At 57.0% G+C, this 15358-nt stretch overlaps 3 protein-coding genes across 3 annotated transcripts; 1 reads left to right on the top strand and 2 right to left on the bottom strand.

Moving 5' to 3' along the window:
* Window positions 1-2803: 2803 nt before the first annotated feature.
* Window positions 2804-4576, top strand: PG986_008440 (NUDE protein; the record flags this gene model as incomplete). Its single annotated transcript, XM_066844662.1, has 3 exons — window positions 2804-3031; window positions 3094-3758; window positions 3838-4576. The coding sequence occupies 3 exons, from the start codon at window positions 2804-2806 to the stop codon at window positions 4574-4576; spliced, it is 1632 nt and encodes a 543-aa protein (XP_066700774.1).
* Window positions 4577-7181: 2605 nt separating this feature from the next.
* PG986_008439 (uncharacterized protein) lies at window positions 7182-9604 on the bottom strand (the record flags this gene model as incomplete). The annotated part of the gene is given in 6 exon segments (XM_066844661.1): window positions 7182-7785; window positions 7839-7996; window positions 8104-8930; window positions 8945-9000; window positions 9075-9372; window positions 9442-9604. 6 exon segments carry the CDS (start codon window positions 9602-9604, stop codon window positions 7182-7184), a joined length of 2106 nt encoding a protein of 701 aa, XP_066700773.1.
* Window positions 9605-11818: 2214 nt separating this feature from the next.
* Window positions 11819-14049, bottom strand: PG986_008438 (C6 transcription factor; the record flags this gene model as incomplete). The annotated part of the gene is made up of 4 exons (XM_066844660.1): window positions 11819-12335; window positions 12394-12674; window positions 12739-13668; window positions 13801-14049. The coding sequence occupies 4 exons, from the start codon at window positions 14047-14049 to the stop codon at window positions 11819-11821; spliced, it is 1977 nt and encodes a 658-aa protein (XP_066700772.1).
* Window positions 14050-15358: the final 1309 nt, after the last annotated feature.

Raw genomic sequence — 15358 nt, 5'->3', positions numbered from 1 at the left:
CGAGGGGTTGCTCCTCGGCAACAGCGGAGGAACCGCGCCCAGTTTATCAGGCGGGGATGAAGTCACACGAGTGGACCAGTGGAGCCTCTGGTCGCCAACTTTGTCTTCTTTCAAGAGCGCTGACAGGGTACCACAGCACGTGGTTGACGGGCAACGACGTCGACTGGGTTGATGATGCGTTCGCGGCGCTGATTATCTGCGGGAGAAGTGCCGGGAAGCCCTACCATCACGTTGGACCAGTACGATTTGTTGCACGCGTGGTGGACAGGAACCATCGATGGAGCCGACCCGGTTCCCGTGGAGGCCCAATCGTGGGGAGTCCGCAGCACTGCATCTGCATCTGCATCTGGCGCATCTGGCGCCCGAATAGCCAGAAAGAGGCTGTGCGTGCAGTCGTCAAGGCGACGACGGAGACGCTGTTTGGTTACATCAGTGAGGCGGCATCTGAATAAATCGGATTGGCGGTGCTGGTGGGAGGAGAGGGAGGACGCGGCTCCTCCTCGTCCAGGGATAGCGATGACCGACTGCGGTGGCAGCGGTGGATTTGAGTGGTCATAGTGGAAATAAAACCCCGATGTGCTGGCTGGTTGGCGCAGGTTTACCATGGCACATGGTTCACCTTCACGCCATCCCACGGTGGGGCCGTGAGCAGTAGTTCGGTAGTGGCCAGGATAATTGGCAGCAGGTGTGCAGCCTCCCGCGCAGAGAGCAGGGCGGTCGCGCAAATACTACTATGGGAAGATCTGGAAAAGGTCGGGCTATTTGTGTCGTGATTGTAGATGGTAGATTAAGTATGTACGGGGTAAGCCTGTGTGTTTCTCGCCGCCGCAGGGCTTGGATGTCCTGTCTTGCCCGTCTGCTTGTCTCAGCTGCAGCTCGGGCGATTTCTGATCTCGCTTGGCTGTCCAGCCGTATCTGTCCCGTCCTTTTCCTCTCGGCGGAAAGCAAGCAGTCAGTCAGTCAGTCAGGGGGCGCATTGACGTTCAAATAAAGAGAGTGGCATAGAGCGGCATAGGGTGGCAGTCGATCACATGGGTGAAACATGCGGCCGGGTCGCAATCAGCACGAGATCTAACCGTTGCGGAATCAATTTAGAGCCGGGCAGCGGCCAGCCAGCCGGGGGCTACCTGCCAAGTTCAGACGAAGCTTTGGGCCGGTGAGAAGTATGAGATGGATGACGCAGTGCTAGGCCGATTAGTGCTTGCTGCTCATCAAAGAGATGGCTCAAAATGGCGGTGATAGTACGAAAATAGAAGTCGGTAGTGATCAAAATGTGGTTGCGCACGTGAATGCCAATTAGTTGGGCAACTGAACACAGCACACCACCAGTTGATCTGTTGATTCACGTGTAGCGCATGCCGCCACCTCGTACGTACCTCTGCCCAGATGGAATCGTGACGAAAAAGCATTGCGATCAATCAATGCACGTTGGGCTTATGTTTTGGACCTGCATCATGCTCTTTGGGAGGGGGGCAGGCGGGCAGCAGCTTTGCCGTCCTTTGGGGGCAGTTGCCCGGGTTGCCCATGGTAGCGGCTTGCCCTAATGAGGAGTAGGCTCATGCCAGCACAGGCAGGAATAAAGTGGCTGACTGGCTGGCCGTGGTGGCGGGTGGAGCCCCGATGGAGCCAGACGAGGGGGGCGGTCGGTGGCATCAACAAATTGGCAGTGTGCAGCTGCCCAAAAGTCAACACACGGTCCCCCGGGGGTCTTGGAGTACCTTGGAGCACTTTGGAGCAGTCCTTGGAGGGGGTTCGATTAAGGCAAGCGTGCAGAAGGCTAGGAAGGCTAGGAAGGCAGGAAGGGGCGGCCTGGTTTAGGGGAGGTCGGGCAGTCGGGCTGGGCGTGGGCGTGGGCGTGGGCGGTACCTGCGCCAATGTACCCTTTCCTTCTGCTCTGTATTGACACTCAGGTCAACTGCACTCCAACCACAGCAGGTTCACGCTCGTTGTGTTTCTCATCAACAACAACGACCAGCACCACCACTTTCGACAAAGGCGGGCAAGGCAGCTTCTCGACAGCGCCCCCGACCCACGACGACCAGCACAGCAACATCCCGGCCGGCTATGACGATGCGGTAAGTGTGTTAGTTTTATGCGACAACCATCGTCTATCTCTACTTTTCCTTTTCGCCCATCCGGTAAGGACGACCGACGACGCACGCCTGCGAGCAGAAGCGCCCCATCCACCACCAACCCACGCCTGACGAATCTCCCGACACAACAAATCACGGGAACGCTTCCAACGAGCCCACCTGCCCGACCGCAATCACCGCAAGTGACGTCCAGAGTACCACTGCCGGTGCAGTTGAGCTTCCTCCATATCGCGCGACCTTAACTGTGTCCCGAGAGTAGTGACGGCAGCTCGTTTTTTCTCGCAAGTAGGTGCACGCCAGTCCAGCCCCTGCATTTCGACCGCAACGCAATCAAACCCCAACCCATGCATGGCCCTCATTTTGCGCGCGACGAACTTCAAGCAATCAATCAATCAGCGGCAACCGCGACCGCGACCGCCCGCACAGAACAGCCGCAGCGGCAGCAGGAATCAATCAACCAATGCTAACAGAAACCGCCGACTAGGAGATCACCGTCAAACCACACTTTCATTTGTCGACTTTCTTCGCAATTTACGACTTATAATATCTCTTTCTCCGACCCGAACCAAACGCCATCTTTATCCCTCCCTTTCTCCTACGACTATTCAAGTCATTCGCGTCTTTGACCAGCGAATGCGACCATTGTTGATGGTGTAAAGAAACTCCGTCTACACCCAATTTCGCTTCTATTCGCCCGGTTCTCCGCAAACATGGTCGAACCACCGTCATCCCCGCCCAATGCGGATGCGTCCCCAGAGGAGTCACTCGCATGGTACAAGAGCCAATATGAGCAGCTCGCAAATGAGTTGGCCGACTTTCGCGACTCCAGCCACGAGCTGGAACAAGAGCTGGAGAAGGATCTCGACGCCGCCGACAAGAGGGAGCGGTCGCTGCAAGAAAAGGCAGAATCATTACAGTTTGAAGCAGATGAGTGGAAGGTGAGTTACCCAACGTGAGGACTCTGCGGAGAACCAAGACTGACATGGGGGGTCGCCTAAAGGAAAAATGCAAGAACGCCAAAGCCGAGGCCAATGCGGCCCAGAATGCGCTCGAGAAGGAGATTACCACTCTGCGCGAAACAAACAGGACGATGCAGCACAAGCTGCGCGACATCGAGGTGGCCAACGATGACTTTGAGCGTCAGGCCCGCAACACCACCTCGTCGCTCGAGGACATGGAGTCCAAGTTCAACCAGGCCATCGAGAGGACCGTCATGATGGAGGAGGAGATCAAGATCGGAGAGCAGGAGCGAGAAACACTACGTATCGAAGCCCAGAGGCTGCGCGAGGAGCTGTCCGACCTCAAAGTCGAGGCCGAGATCTTGCAGGATAAGCTCAAGAAGGCCGAGAACCGTCACCTTTCCACCATTTCTACCGATATCTCCATGCCCGCATCGCCTTCGTACGAGCACTCGCCCGTCTCCACCGCCAGTTCCCCGCTCATCAACACTCCTCCGGACGACGTCTCGCTTCCCCCGCCCACCAAGGACATTCCCACTATCCAAGATCCGCCCTCGCCTCCCAGGTCCGACACCTCGTCGACACTGCCAAGACCTGGATCCAAGACCAGGTTGCGGACACCGTCGATTGTCAAGTCGCGCATCCCGTCGGCCGATAGGAGTGTCACCCCCAAACCCAGAGCCCTCACCTCTACCGGTATGCGACCGTCGGGAACGCGCGCTGTTACGAACACACGCACCCCGGCGCCCGCGAGGACAACGGCCCCCCCGCTCCGCCTCGCATAGGATTCCCACGTCCAACTCCCTCACCCACATCCGTTCTCTCACGGCGCAAATGCAGCGCTTGGAAGCGCGCGTCCACAACGTGCGATCCAAACTGCCGGCGCCTGTTCTAACCCCGCCGCGGGCGTCACCGCGCTCGTCCGTCATGTCTGTGGTTCCTTCCACCGTCACGGTGCGCAGCAACCGGAAACGCGGCGCGGGCTCTATTACGTCCTCTCTGGCCGACGAAACGCCTAGCCACTCCACCGGGAAACACATACCCCGACTTAGTACGTCGGGCGTCTCCCGTTTATCCTTTGGTCCTCTGCCGAACCGGACCAGCAACTACGACCCCGATTCGAGCATCGCCTCCATCTCGCGCCCAAGCAGTCGCGCTAGTGTCTCTTCTGCGTATGCGAGACCCGAACGGCCCGCCTCGCGGACCGAGATCGCCCGGCCCATGTCGCGCTCCTCCATGGGACGTGCCAACACATCTCTGGGACTGAGGTCTCGCAGTTCGATGGGCAACAGTCTGCACGGCCACTCTTCGAGCTACAACCATATCGAATTCGACGAGATGGACGAGGCGGACACCGCCAGACGAACGCCGAGCCGACGAGGCACCTACAGCCGATACGACGCAGACGGTTCCGCCAGCGGCATACCGACACCTAGCGGGATCCCCGGGCCCCGGAGGGAATCCAACGTCAGCAGGAGAACGAGCCACACGCAGAAGCTGGCCGACCTGGGCGAGACGTACTAGTCTCGTCCGCCAGCTTTTTTCTTGCCCTCTTGTTCTTTTACTGCTATTACTACTACAACTATTGTGATTTGGTGCGCCAAAAAGATATCCCGGCGCTTATGAGGAACGGTTTCCTTCACTTTTTCGTGACGAATTTGGCATACCACTTCCCGCTCATGGCTGGCTTTCTTGGGCGGCCTCGCGTTGGGAGGCCCCCGGATTGGCCCACATGCATCCGGATGCGTGGCTGGTGTTTGGACGGGGAGCATGCGTCGTATTTTTGAATCGGCATTGGTCTCCTTTTTTGTTTTTCGGGAAAAGGGTCGAATCATGGCAGGTGTTGAGGATATCTGTGGATTTCGAACTCGAAACTTTTATTTCTTGATCCCCAACGGCATTGGGTCTGCTCTCCCGGACTATACGGGAGAGACAAAAGGCTACATCTTGTCTTGTCGCTGTACATAAAAGACTACTACTGGGTGGATGGAGGGAAGAGGAGCGGCGGCTACATGATGACTATTGTGACGAGAGAAGTGGAAGAGAGGGGAGAGATAGATCAGAAGAAAGAGGGTGTGTGGATTTTGCCCATTGGAGCAAAACAGTATAATACCCGCCGGCCACTACGGCACCAATATAACGTTCCTTTTGTTCAACAAAGTAAACAACTGTCTTGGATTGTGTCTGCATCTGTATTTGGTGGCTTGACTTGACGTGATGACTGACCATCCTGGTTGCTTTTCTGTCCCCGAACCGAGCTCTTCTTGCTGTCTGCCCCCTTGCATTATCCCGGGAGGATGGGAGAGACATGACAGTCGACCCGCTCGCTAAGGAGAGAGTCACAGAGCGCCCCGCACGTTCATGCGAAACCATGTCTAGTTTATGCAAGCATGGCGTGGTTATGGGATATTACGTGTGCGTGTCGAGGCCCGACGGGAGCGCGGTGCATCTTAATAAGGGTCAATTATACATGGAAAGATGGAGATGGGAGTTGTCGCTGCATCTGCATGTCTGGGATTTGATGGGTAATGGAAAGGTAGCGAGTCGACGGGGCTCTCGTGATCAGGTGATTGAGGAGAGGGGAGGTTAAGGATGATGGATGGGGATATCGTCACGTTGAAGTGAGAGCGCATAGTAATGGAGGTTCTAACCGTGCCCAGGAATGATATATATGTGATAGATGTGTGCATACATTTGGAAGTGGTTTTTGTAGCGAGCAATAGTGACGACGGATTCCGCAATGGTGGGGTTTATTTATCCTCTTCTACCTACGCTTCCTTGTCGCTGTTGCTCGTCATGCGTATATCCTATCGACGGGCATTGGCTCGAGAAGTCAACTCTGCATGCTCATACGTATACGCTATATACGTCACCAAGTCCCGTCCCCAGGGCTGGGGAAAAACTGGTGCGGGACCGAAGACATCACGGCAGCAGACTACGTCCAGGTGCGATAAATGGCGGATGCCGACTGGCCCCAGAAAGCGGTGAAATGAATTGACTCAAGCCTTCAAGGTTAGGCATATAGAAGCCGATAGGTTAAACGAAAATCATCAGAAGCTGGCGAGAGTAGCAGTCTTTGGTAGTATAGTGGTCAGTATGCGAGCTTGTCATTGGGTTTCTCCAGTTACAATTACCGCTCGAGACCGGGGTTCAATTCCCCGCCAGAGAGTATGTTTTTTTTTGGCCGTTTCGAGATGATTTTTTGGTGTTGTGCCCTGCCCTGCCTGCATCATGCATTCACCTTACCTACGTTTTGACTCGCCGAAAATATGTCTTATCTTTCTTTTTTTTTCCCTACGCAAGGAGTAATTAACTATATGTAGTGTTTAAATGAGGCATTCTACTGCTCCTGCTTTGTTTGCAAGTGTGCCCCAACGTAGCAACTGGCTAGTTGGTTGGTCGGTATCGACCGGAGTTGAGGCTTATGGATGGAGATGGAGGAGGGCGCCTCGACCGCCGCCATCCGTGTGGACAGCTCGAGCTGACTGAACACACAGGAAAGGGCTTCCCTTTGACTGGGGGCGAACGTTGGTTGCCGGACCACAGCTGTCGGAGAGGGGGAGCCGAAGCTGCAAAGCCCATAACGACACATTTGTCAACGCTTGACAGATCGTCCACATAGTCGGGTCCTAATTAACGCCCCTCGTAGACATCAAAGATACGTTCGAAGGCCTCAAGGCGCTTTCTCGGACAAGAGGATACACGGAAGAGGCCAAGATAGGTGTGCTGGGGTTGGCGTGTCAGCCTTGGCAGTAGCACGGTGGTTCACTTTCTGGCATCGACGATGATGTTGGGGCTACTTGCTGGCCGCTCAACATCTCTCTGGCCATATTAATCTGAGTCTGTTGCGCCGAGCTGGTCAACCAGGAAGGGTCTGAGGTGCCTGGTCATCCTCGCGCCCCTGACAAACATCTGTTCGGATACCAAGGCAGACAACAGGGCCAGACGACGACTCATGAAGGCCAGGTTGACGAGACTGATCATTAGGGGAAGCGTGGTCAGACCCCATGGATGTGATAGTAGAACTGTGATACTAGATATGCGAGTAAGGGGTGCAAGGCCTGTCTTTGATCACCACCAACCGATGAAGTTCAGTCCGTCAAGAACGGACAAGTCGCTTTGGCATCATCTAAACCCGAACCTTCAACACCAACCATCCCGCAACCCGGTACCCCAACACGATCGCCAGCAGGATCCCCACGTTGCGCCCCATGTGCCCCGGCTCGTACCCGTACTGATCCAGCACGCCCTGGCCCGCGATGAGGCACTGGTCCGCGAGCGCGGTGGGGTACATACAACTACACCCCCTAACCTCCCTCTCCCCCTCCCCCTCCCCATTCCCGTTCCCACCGCCACCACCACCGCCCGTCGTCAAGCGAGCGCACTCGTACACGCGCCCGGCGAACTCGTTGACCATCATGCCCTCAAACACCCACTTCTGGTAGTCCCAGTAGTGGAAGCCGTAGCGGTAGAAGACGTTGAGCAGCGGCGGGCTGACGAGGAAGCCGCCGACGCTCATCCAGAGCCCGTTGGCGAAGGCGACGAGGGCGAGGGCGACGACGAAGGAGGGGAAGAGCGCGGTCAGCAGGACGACGAGGGACTCGGCCGCGAGCAGGTCGAGGAAGAGCCAGAGGAGGTAGGTGAAGAAGGCGGGCGCGGTGGGCTGGAAGTTGGAGAGCCAGTAGGAGATGACGGAGAAGAGGAGGGAGATGAGGACTGTGTGGTGGTTCATTCTGTGTTAGTAGTAGTAGAAAGGCTGATTGATGGAAGGAAGAAAAGGGGACACGTACATAGGTAGGGAATCCCGATCAGGAAGTTGGAGGCCACGAGCGCCGTCGCGCCGTAGAGCCCGTTGTGGTGCTCCTTGACGTACTGCTGGCGGTCCTCGAGGAAGGCGGGCACGTAGGCCACGGCCATGAAGGACATGAAGGCCGAGCCGAAGAACTGCAGGGGAAGGCCAAGTTAACATTTAGAGATTCCTCGTGTGTGCCATGAACGCCCCGAGAGCTTGGGGGCATTAAGACCAAAAAGAGAGAGAGAGAGAGACTTACGAGTCCGTTGGTGATCGGAATAATGGACGCCTGCTCCGTCCCCAGCCGCAGCCAGACCGTCCCCATCATGAGGGCGAGCCCGAGGTACATGGCGACGCGGATCCCGTACGCCACGACGTCGCGGTAGCTCTTGACGAAGGAGCGGCGCAGCAGCGTCAGCACGACGCTCGCGAACCCGGGCTTGCTGCTTGCGCTGCTTGTGCTGCTGCTGCTGCTGCTGCTGCTGCTGCTGTTGCCGTGACCCTGCTCCTCCCGGTCGACGACCATGCTACCGCTCTTCTCAGAGCGTGCCTTTGCTTCGATCTGGCGGATCGCGGCCCGCATCTCCCTGCACCGCGCCGACCCCTCCCACCCCTTTTGCAAAACCGCGAGCCGCGCCCGCGCCGCCGCCCGGTCCGTAGCGAAATCCGTATTCACGAGCTCGAGGAGGAACTCGGCCGTGTTTGTATGCGGCGGCATCCGCAATCCCCATCCTCTCCCGTCCCCGGTTTCATCCTGTTTGCCCTCGCAGAACCGCGCAACCTGGTCGCCGCCCGGCCCGAAATAATACGGCCTCCCCTTCGACAGCAGCGCCGCCTTGTCAAACAGCCCAAAGCTCGCCGCCGACGGCTGGTGCACGCTCGCCACCACCGCCAGCCGGTGCCGCCGCGCGACGACGTCGCGCAGGTACCGCAGCACCTCGAACGCGGCGGCGGCGTCGAGGCCGCTCGTGGGCTCGTCGAGGAACAGGACGCGCGGCGCCGAGAGCAGGGCGGCCGCGACGCCGACGCGCCGCTTCTGGCCGCCGCTGAGGCCCGGGCGCAGGGGGTGCCGATCAGGGTCTCGGACTGGTCGGACAGACCGAGGGAGGCGAGGAGGGTGGCGATGAGGGATTTGCGGGATTGGGCGGGGAGGGCGCTGTGTCCTTGGTCAGCGTCGAGGCCCAGTGATTCTCCCTATAGCTCCTATGGGGGGGGCGCTGGAAAACTCACCTAGAACTGGTAGCCAGCCGCGACTGAAACTGCAGCGTCTCGCTCACCGTCAGCGACCCGATGAGCGCGTCCTCCTGCTCGACGAAGCCGCTAATTTCGCAAAAGGCGGACCGAGACGCCGGCGCGGCGCCGTTGACGAGGATGGTGCCGGAGACCGTCTGGCCCTTGGGCGGGGGCGGTGGGCCAGGACGTTGAGGAGGGTGGTCTTGCCGCTGCCGCTGGGGCCCATGAGGGCACAGAGCTCGCCTGGGGGTTGAGGTGAGTACTGATACATCACGTATCAGATATCGTATCAGGGCTGGTGTTTAGGGGTGGACGGATAAGGCCGGTGTGGAAAGCAAGGAGATGAGAGGAGAGGAAAGCATACCGGCCTCGACATAGCCCTCGACATTGTCGACGAGGTTCAGCGGCTCCTGGGTCTTGCGGTCCTTGACCGTCGCCGTGACGCCGCGCCACGCGATGCTCGACACCGTCGTGTTGAGCAGATGGGCGTCTGCGGCGGAATGCCCCTGCTCCAAGTCTGGCGACATCGTCGACGAGGTTGAATTGCTGTCGTGGTGGTCGTTCATCTCGTCTTCTTCTCCTTGTCGGTCGTACACCATATGTCACGTCCGTCTTACACCGTTGGTGGCGTCTGGCTCTGCGGGACTGGTGCTACTTTGGCCTACCGGCGTATTGCACGCAGTAGTGTTAGTGGTGCCAGCCAATCGTGCTCTCAAGGGGGGAAACTCCAAGGTTAGTATAGCTCGGTATGTCGTTCAAACGTTGATATTAACGCAAAAAAGAAAGAAAAAGAAAAATCAAGAACGTCAATGATGGCGTCGTTCTAATATACTTGCAGTAAGAATGTCTTCACTCCACATGGAGGCTTCACATTCGCACCCCCCTAAGAGACTAGGGGAGGTAGCCTTTAGTGCTCTATGGCGTCTTCCTCAACACGCGCTCACCAGGCTGGACTTTTGCGCGTCGGTGAAGAGAGAGAGCCCCCCAACGACTGATTGTGGAAGCTGACGTCGCCGACATGATTGTCGAGTCCGGCCAGCCTTATGGGGCGCTCTCAGTCTATGGATCATCAACATGTATTGCTTAGATAGGTAGGTAGGATTACTGTTTCGTCTCCCTCCCGTACGAGGTGAATAGCAACCCATCACATCACATCGCCAGAGCAGTGTTTAGGAGTGTGTGTGTGCTCAATATCACATCATTATGGACGCCGACGCCCGTAAGCGGTAGTGCCTGTAAGGGCATAGTAAGCACATCAAACGACAGCCCATCAAGGCCCCCAGCTGCTTAAAACCCAGTGGTTTAAGCCAAGAAGACTGTGACCTAAACGAGACGCCACATCTGTCTTGATGTGTAGATGAGGGAGGAAAGTGTAAAACGGCCCGAGATCATGGTGAAGAGGTAGGTAAACAAGCCCCAAGTCCAATTTCGATAGAGCACGATACTCTTGCCCTCTTTTGCATACAGGCCTATGATCTAGATCTTAGATGGAGCCGGTAGGGCCGTTGGGCTCGGCGAGGTAGATACAGTATCGAACAATGAAAGAAATGAACGGCGACTCGGTGGAAGGAATACCTAGACGTAAGGGAGGGAAATACATATATCTAATGCCCAGAAATTTGGATAGGTAAGTACTCAAGCATCTCGGCGACCTGGGCGGGCCAGTGAAAGAAGATAGCGCCCCCGATCGGCTTCTACCCTACCCTGCCCTTTACTTCTCAAGATTAGGTGCCCGCGGGCCCGAGTGTCAGCGCTATTATCGAAGCGACGGGGACCTCATGAAACTACCGGCGACCTCTTCGTTGTATCTACAGTAACCTAGGTAAGTAGGTATATGCTTTTTTCGAGAAAAGGCAAGGCCAGCTGAATTGGAGGTAGTCGGCGACCTGGGACGGACCCTGTCCCCGTCGCCCCGTAACTTCTGTCAACCTCGCCGACGTGCCCTGCCGCCCCCCCCAGCTCCCAGCTCCCAGCTCCCAGCTCCCCGTAACCCACTAATCTAACCGCCGTCTGGCCAGTAAAGAGCCAACAGCCAGTAGGGGGCCCCCAAGCCCCCAACTGAAGCCCGAGCCCGGCGACCACACAGGGCACATCACCTCCCCGTTGCGACTCTAGTGACCCTTTTTCTTTTCAGCCGCCCAGCATGCGATCACGGGCTAGTAGCCGCATTACAGGTTGGTCATTCTCCCTCCTGATGCACGCTCCGCACAGGCTAAACCTATAATTGACCGGGGGCACATGGGAGAGGCATGCCAGGGATGCCGTTGGCGCGCCGTTGGCAGCATCAGAAGCCAACAAAAAGTAAAGAAAAGGAGAGTGCATGCATTATGACAAGACCAGAGTGAAAAATAGTGATAGATAATATGGAACATGAATCACTTATTATAGATAGACGCGTACGTGTCCCAGGCATGTTCCATACATGCAAGGTTTGCTCATATATGCTTGTCTGTCTTTTCTGGAATCCAGCGTGCCGGCCAAGATACTGCTGTGTTAAATAAAAGATCACCAACCAACCCCATCCATCCAAAACTCCACACAACCCCATCCAGATATTGTTACATCGTGCCTCTTGTGCCTTACGACATCGCCCCTACCACATTCCACATTTTAAACACTATATAGAAGACCCTTCTTCCCTTCCCAAATGTATTTTTCGGTTCGGTTCTCGCCCTTTGTTGAAATCCCACCGTCCTCTCTCTCTCTCTCCTAGATGAACATGCTGCTGCCCACCCTCAACATCAACTCCCCGGCTGAAGCATGGTGTTGATATCGCTCATGATACTCTCATCCGACGCAATGGAACTGACAATCTCCTCCTGTGTATAGCCAACCCAAAGGCTTGCATTATCCTGCTGCGCCTTCTTGGCCCGGTAAATCTCCTGCGCCACGCCCTTGACCTGGCCTGACGCTCTCCCCGCGGCCTTCCAAACCGAGCTCAGTTTGTTGAGGGCGCCAATGTTCAAGCGGATCTGCTGCCGCAGGTCCTCGTCGTTCTGCACAAAGTAGAGCGCCCACTTGCTCAGGTGCACAATCGACGAGAGCGTTAGCACGCACGTGAAAAAGTGCGTGTGGCACGTAATGGGCACCGCGTACGTCACCATCTTGCTAATGGCGCACGCCGCCGTGATGATGTGCTTCGTGTGCGTATTGAAGTTGTCACCGCTCTTGACCATCTGGTGCGGCGCGCACGCCGTCACGTCCCGGGCGGGAGACGAGTCGAGCTGCGAGTGCGGCTGGTGTAGGATGATCGTGCAGCTAGGAAACATTTGAGTCAGAGAGATGTGCGATTGATAAAACAGGCGAGTATACTTACGCATGATTAATCATGTGCGCCTGGAACATCATTTCGTCAAGTTGGCCATCTTTGTTTAGACAGTCGCGCTTCGAGTCCGGCAGATGCATCCTCCAGTTCGACAGCAACATCTCTATCCGGTCAACGTTTTCATCCCCTGGGAAGACGCTTTCAGGCAACCGCATCATGCGGCCGAGATTCCTAATGGACGCTACTCGGTAGGCGAACGAGGAGAATTCTCGCTCCTCTCCACTGAAGAGCTGGTCATCGAAATCCTCAAGATACATGGGCCGCGGGATAAACTATGCGTGTGACGTGGTTAGCGTTCGAAGAATAGAATGGACGTAGAGTCGGTACTGCACTTACCCCTGAAAGGTACTCGTGCTCCTCACAAGGGAGAGCAACGTCGGCCACGATATCGAACAGCAAGAAATTGGTCTGCCGATGGACACCTGCCACCATGCCGTCGACGATAAACAGATCCCACCACGTCCGCCGCAGGCTCTCCTCGACCACGGGGTCGCCCTGCCCGTGGTTGGTGGCGTAGGCCCGCTGGTACAGCCCAATCTCAATGGCGATGCGCTCGACGTCCGACAGCAAATCCCGGGCCTTGTCGTTGTCACAGCTACCATCGAGGCCGATCAACAGGACCACCATAGCCTGCACGAGGAAGGCGTCCTTGGACGCGTCAGGCGCGTAGACAAGCCGCATGGCCTCGTCGAACAAGGTGGCACGGGTCGGGCCGCTGACCTCGTTTACCAGGTACAGCGAGCCTGTCCACCGCATGGCCGCCAGCAGCGGCTCCAGGTTCCGCTCCTTGGCGACGCGCAACAGGTGCGGCTTGGGCAGGGCGCACGGGTGGCCCGGGAAGAAGTGGTGGTAGAAGGAGTCCACGCAGCGCTCGGGCACCGTCTGCGGCGGCCTCGGCCGGTTGTCGAACTCAATCAGGGCCCCACTCACCGGGTCGAGGTAGGGGTTCCTGTATAACTGCAGGCCCGAGAAGCCCGGCGTGGCCACGAAGGGGGATACCGGGGGTTCCGGCAGTCCCAGCACGGCATTGTAGGCCGTCATCGTCTGCGCCGGCGTCGCCACAGTCGCGCCGAGCAGCATGGGGCAGCTGTTGTCACCACCGGCGGAGGGCGGCGAATCGGAAGCATGTCGTTTGTTTGGGTTCTGGGCCGTGTTCCTTCTGGGGCCCTTGTAGCCGCGCCTGGAAGCGATGTACTGGCACAAGCTGTCGCTGGCCTTGCATCGCGTACACGGATTGAGCCCGTCGCACTTGAGGTGTTTGGACCTCTTTTTGTTTACGACGGTATCAGCTTCTAGTCCAGGTCAAGTTTTGAAAGGGGGAAGCAGAGGATGGAAGGCGTGAAGAGTGGTGGTAGTGGCAGTAGTACTAGCAGTGCTGGTAGTTCACACGCTACTTACGCAAGCGAGGCAGGCCGCCGGGACGGTTGCAGCTGGCGCGCGCGAGTCGGTGGTGGGCGTCGAGGCTACTGACATGGAGGCATTCGGCGGCGGCGGCGGCGGGTGGAATGTCTCTGCCGAAGTAGTAGTAGTAGTAGTCGTAGCTGAAGTGGTCGAAGTCTCGGGCAGCAGAGAAGGAGGGTTGAATACGGCGCCCGAGGACGACACGGCGGCGCGTGGTGGAGCGGACTCGGGCGGATAGCGATCCATTCTTAGCGAGTCCATAGGTAACCAGTTGACGATTGCCTCTCTCTTGTGTATGAAGTATGTTTACGTGCCGAGCTTGCACTTATATAGGCCTATACCTCGTAAGAACAGATGCGATGGCTAAAATGAAGTGACTCGGCATTGGTTGGCGCCCGTTTGGTAACATACACCGAGACGAGTCGAAATGCGACGGTCGTCGTAGTGGTGGTGGTGGTGGTGGGGTGGGAGGAAATGGTCGTCAAAGTGGGCGGGCGACGCATGGGGAGGGAAGCGAAGTAAAACCAGGGAATAGGTTGAATGGCAGTGAGGGAGGGACGGGACTAGGTGGCAGGCGAGGTATGAATGGCCAGGTAGCAAGCAGGTAGCGATGATATGTGGTACACATATAGATATACTTACATGCAATCGACAGTCGCACTGCACGGAGACTCTCCCGGCTGGAGGGCTCGGCTGTTCCCAAGTGTTTCGTTTCTGCAAGTCATAAGCAGTATAATACAACGTCCACGGGCTCAGCTGTCATCCAGCACGGCACGGCCTTGTCTAAGTATTCCGTGCACTTCTCCTCAATGTCCTTCAAACGTAACTTGGCAATTCTTTGCAATTAATTGCCTGAACGATGAGAAAGAAATGCTGTCGGTGGTGATACCCTGCCGGCACGTACCCACGCGTGTTTTGAGACAGACAAAAAAAAGAGCAGGGAAGAGTCGGAGGGCCCTGGAAGTGCCCTGCCAGTGCCCTGCCACCCGATAACCCGTACATGCATCTACGGGGCAGAATACGGGGCATCGCTAAGCATGGCAGGCGAGGAGGGGCGGGGGTGGGATTGCTCAGCTGGCCCGGAGATGTGTCTATCCATGCATGCACAAACCAGGGAGCAGGCATCTCCGCCTGTCGACTTTACCACATACCTGTGCGTCCTGGCCACCTCTAAGCAAGTCATCCTCATTTGAAGTGAAGGAACAAATCGCCTTGCAGCGTATCCTCGTAGATGTGCGGATGAAAGTGGGCATTCGGGCTGGGTGCTCTCTCATTGGGCTCGGCCATCGTGAGACGATTGATTAAGATGATCGGCCTCTGAACCACCAGTTGGTCAACTTTGAGCAGAACAGAGTCCCCACCCCCTCGCAAGCGAGGCAAGGGGGGCAGGTCTGATTGGCGGCCGTCCTGCAGGCCGAAAGGGCAATCTTCGTGTACGATATCACGGGGCGCGATGGGCAAAAGAAAGGAACACCGACCTGTCCTGTAGTTGAAGAGCAACGACTCGACGTCGCAAGCAAATGGGCAGACTGGAGGGTGGGAAAAGAAAAGCTTC

The sequence above is a fragment of the Apiospora aurea genome (assembly GCF_038362705.1).
Source record: "Apiospora aurea strain CBS 24483 chromosome Unknown utg000005l_segment0_segment0, whole genome shotgun sequence".
Classification (NCBI taxonomy): Eukaryota; Fungi; Ascomycota; class Sordariomycetes; order Amphisphaeriales; family Apiosporaceae; genus Apiospora; species Apiospora aurea.
This window is presented reverse-complemented; position numbering and strand designations above follow the sequence as displayed.